This window comes from Myotis davidii, unplaced genomic scaffold (assembly GCF_000327345.1).
Source record: "Myotis davidii unplaced genomic scaffold, ASM32734v1 scaffold1121, whole genome shotgun sequence".
NCBI classification, from domain to species: Eukaryota; Metazoa; Chordata; class Mammalia; order Chiroptera; family Vespertilionidae; genus Myotis; species Myotis davidii.
Window position 1 is genome coordinate 197,726 of NW_006291439.1, and position 2,650 is coordinate 200,375.

General features: G+C 48.9%; 1 protein-coding gene across 1 annotated transcript in view; it reads left to right on the top strand.

Moving 5' to 3' along the window:
• The first annotated feature begins 1,962 nt into the window (after positions 1–1,962).
• UFC1 (ubiquitin-fold modifier conjugating enzyme 1) overlaps positions 1,963–2,650 on the top strand; it is a 4,131-nt gene continuing 3,443 nt past the window's right edge. The window contains exon 1 of the mRNA XM_006764733.2: positions 1,963–2,486. Coding sequence (XP_006764796.1) covers positions 2,364–2,486 — 123 coding nt within the window. The 5' untranslated portion in view covers positions 1,963–2,363. The remainder of the gene's footprint in view (positions 2,487–2,650) is intronic.

Consider the following 2,650-nt stretch of genomic DNA (forward strand, 5'->3'; position numbering starts at 1 on the left):
CACACCTCCTACTGGGGATGTGCCCGCAACCCAGGTACATGCCCTTCACCAGAATCGAACCTGGGACCCTTCAGTCCGCAGGCCGACGCTCTATCCACTGAGCCAAACCGGTTTCGGCTATTTTTTTTTTTTTTAAATAAAAAATTATAAGGAAAGTTTAGCCCAGCATGCATGGCCCAGTGGTTGAGTGTTGACCTATGACCTGATCATGGTTTGATTCCCGGTCAGGGCACATGCCCAGGTTGTCTGCAGGCTGGATTCCCAGTATAGGCGTGCAGGAGGCAGCTGATCAATGATTCTCATAACTGATGTTTCTCTTTTCTCCCTCTCCTTTCCTCTCTGAAATCAATACACACACACACACTTCTTTTTATAAAAGAGAGAGTTTATTTAGAAAGTTACAGAGGTGCCAGAACCGGTTTAGCTCAGTGGATAAAGCTTCGGCCTGCGGACTCAAGGGTCCCGGGTTCGATTCCAGTCAAGGGCATGTACCTTGGTTGCGGGCACATCCCCAGTGCGGGGCATGCAGGAGGCAGCTGATCCATGTTTCTCTCTCATGGATGTTTCTGGCTCTCTATCCCTCTCCCTTCCTCTCTGTAAGAAATCAATAAAATATATTTAAAAAAAAAGAAAGTTACAGAGGTGGAAGAAGTGACTCTGGCCTCAGGAAACAAGTTACAGAAACAGAGGAAGAGCCCTTGGAACTTAGGAACTTATACTTAATGAAGAAAGACAATGTTTTCCCCCTAAAATCAGAACAAGACAAGGATGTCTGTTCTCAGGCTTTATTCAACATTGTACTGGAGTTTTCAGCTATTAGAAATTAATATGTAACCTAAAGTATGGAGGCATGGAACAGATTGAAATACTTTGATGTGAGGGTGGAAGGATGAGGAGAGATAAACCAAAGAACTTACAGACATATGCATAGCCCATGGACAGGGGCAATATGCGTAGTGTAAATCTGGGGTGGGGGGGGGCGGTTGGGGCTGAGTGGAAGGGGGGGGAAAGGCATGGGACACATCTGTAATACTGTCAACAATATAAAATATATATCTTAAAAAGAAATTAATAGCCCTAGCTGGTTTGGCTCAGTGGATAGAGTAGTCAGCCTGTGGACTTGAAGGGTCCCGGGTTCTATTACAGCCAAGGGCACATGCTCACGTTGTGGGCGCAGTCCCCAGTAGGGGGCGTGCAGGAGGCAGCCATTCAAAGATCCTCTCTCATCATTGATGTTTCTTTCCTCTCCCTTCCTCTCTGAAATCAATAAAAATATATATTTTTAAAATTATCATATAGTATGCTTATCACATGTCGACTGACTATAGAATTTGATGATTAATAGAATCTGATCCCAGCCCTGCGGGTGTGGCTCAGTGGTTGAGCTCGGACCTATGAACCAGGTCACAGATCCCCAGTAGGGCACGTACAGAGGAAGCTGATCAATGATTCTCATCATTTATGTGTCTCCCCCTCTCCCTTCCTCTCTCTCAACCCAATAAAAATATATCTTAAAAAATAATCTGATCCTAAATTATTGCTACAAGCTGGAACAACTAACAGAGTAAACAGTAAATTAAAGCCAAAATTAAGAGTTTAGGTTTAAAAACCAACTGGAAGATTCAAAATTCTGCAAAAGGATAACTAGGTACCTACTGTGTAGTCAGCCTGTGGACTTGAAGATAGAGATAGAGCCACGCACTAGAGATAGAGACATGATTCTTTCCTAGATGGGACAATTCCAGACCCTCCCCCCCCCAAAGAAAAATGTCTATGCTAGACTCAACACATCTTCCTCTGACCTCTCAACTCCTTAGCACTTACTAATAATTCCCTAGCCCCGTTGTGTTAATTCTTTGGGCAGAGACCACACACCACGCTTTGAGTCTCAGGTTTGTAATGATGACCGGTAGTCCAACACCCTCCTCTTGGATGACCGCTTTGGCCCTGCGGCCTCAGGCCGATTACTTGGAAGTTAAGGAAGCGAAAACGCGCGCCGCGGGAGTGTCGGGAAGAAAGCGCCCGGAACAGCCCGGAGCGACCTGACTTCCCCCCGCGCTCCAGGCTCGGGAGGCCCGGGAGTTCCTGCGGTTACTGCTCTGCGCATGATCGGAAGTCAGGCTTTGCGCAGTGGGCTGGGTCGGTGGGTGTGGGTGTTAACTGATTGGCTCCATATTCAGTGCAGAACAATCGGTTTGCATCTGTTCTTCCCGTAGCACCCTCCAGCTGCTAGAAACAAGATCGCATACCAGGAAGCGTTGAGGCTGCCCGACTGCCCATCTTCCCGTAGTAAAGATGGCGGCGCCCTGACAGTAAACGACACGTCAAACCACTTCCGCGTTTCTCTTGCGCCCTCGTTCAAGATGGCGGACGAGGCCACCCGGCGTGTCGTGTCTGAGATCCCAGTGCTGAAGACTAATGCCGGACCTCGCGATCGGGAGCTGTGGGTGCAGCGCCTCAAGGAGGAGTATCAGTCTCTGATCCGGGTGGGTTGTGCTGCTGCGGGCGCAGAGCGCTGTGGGTCATCCTGTGTGCTCAGGAATAGGCTCCGTGCGGAAGCCATTTCCGGTTTTAAAGGCGACCCCCCAAATTCATAGACACGAGAATTGCGGGGTGTGGGGCCTAGGCGGGGGCGGGGGCGCCGGCAGGG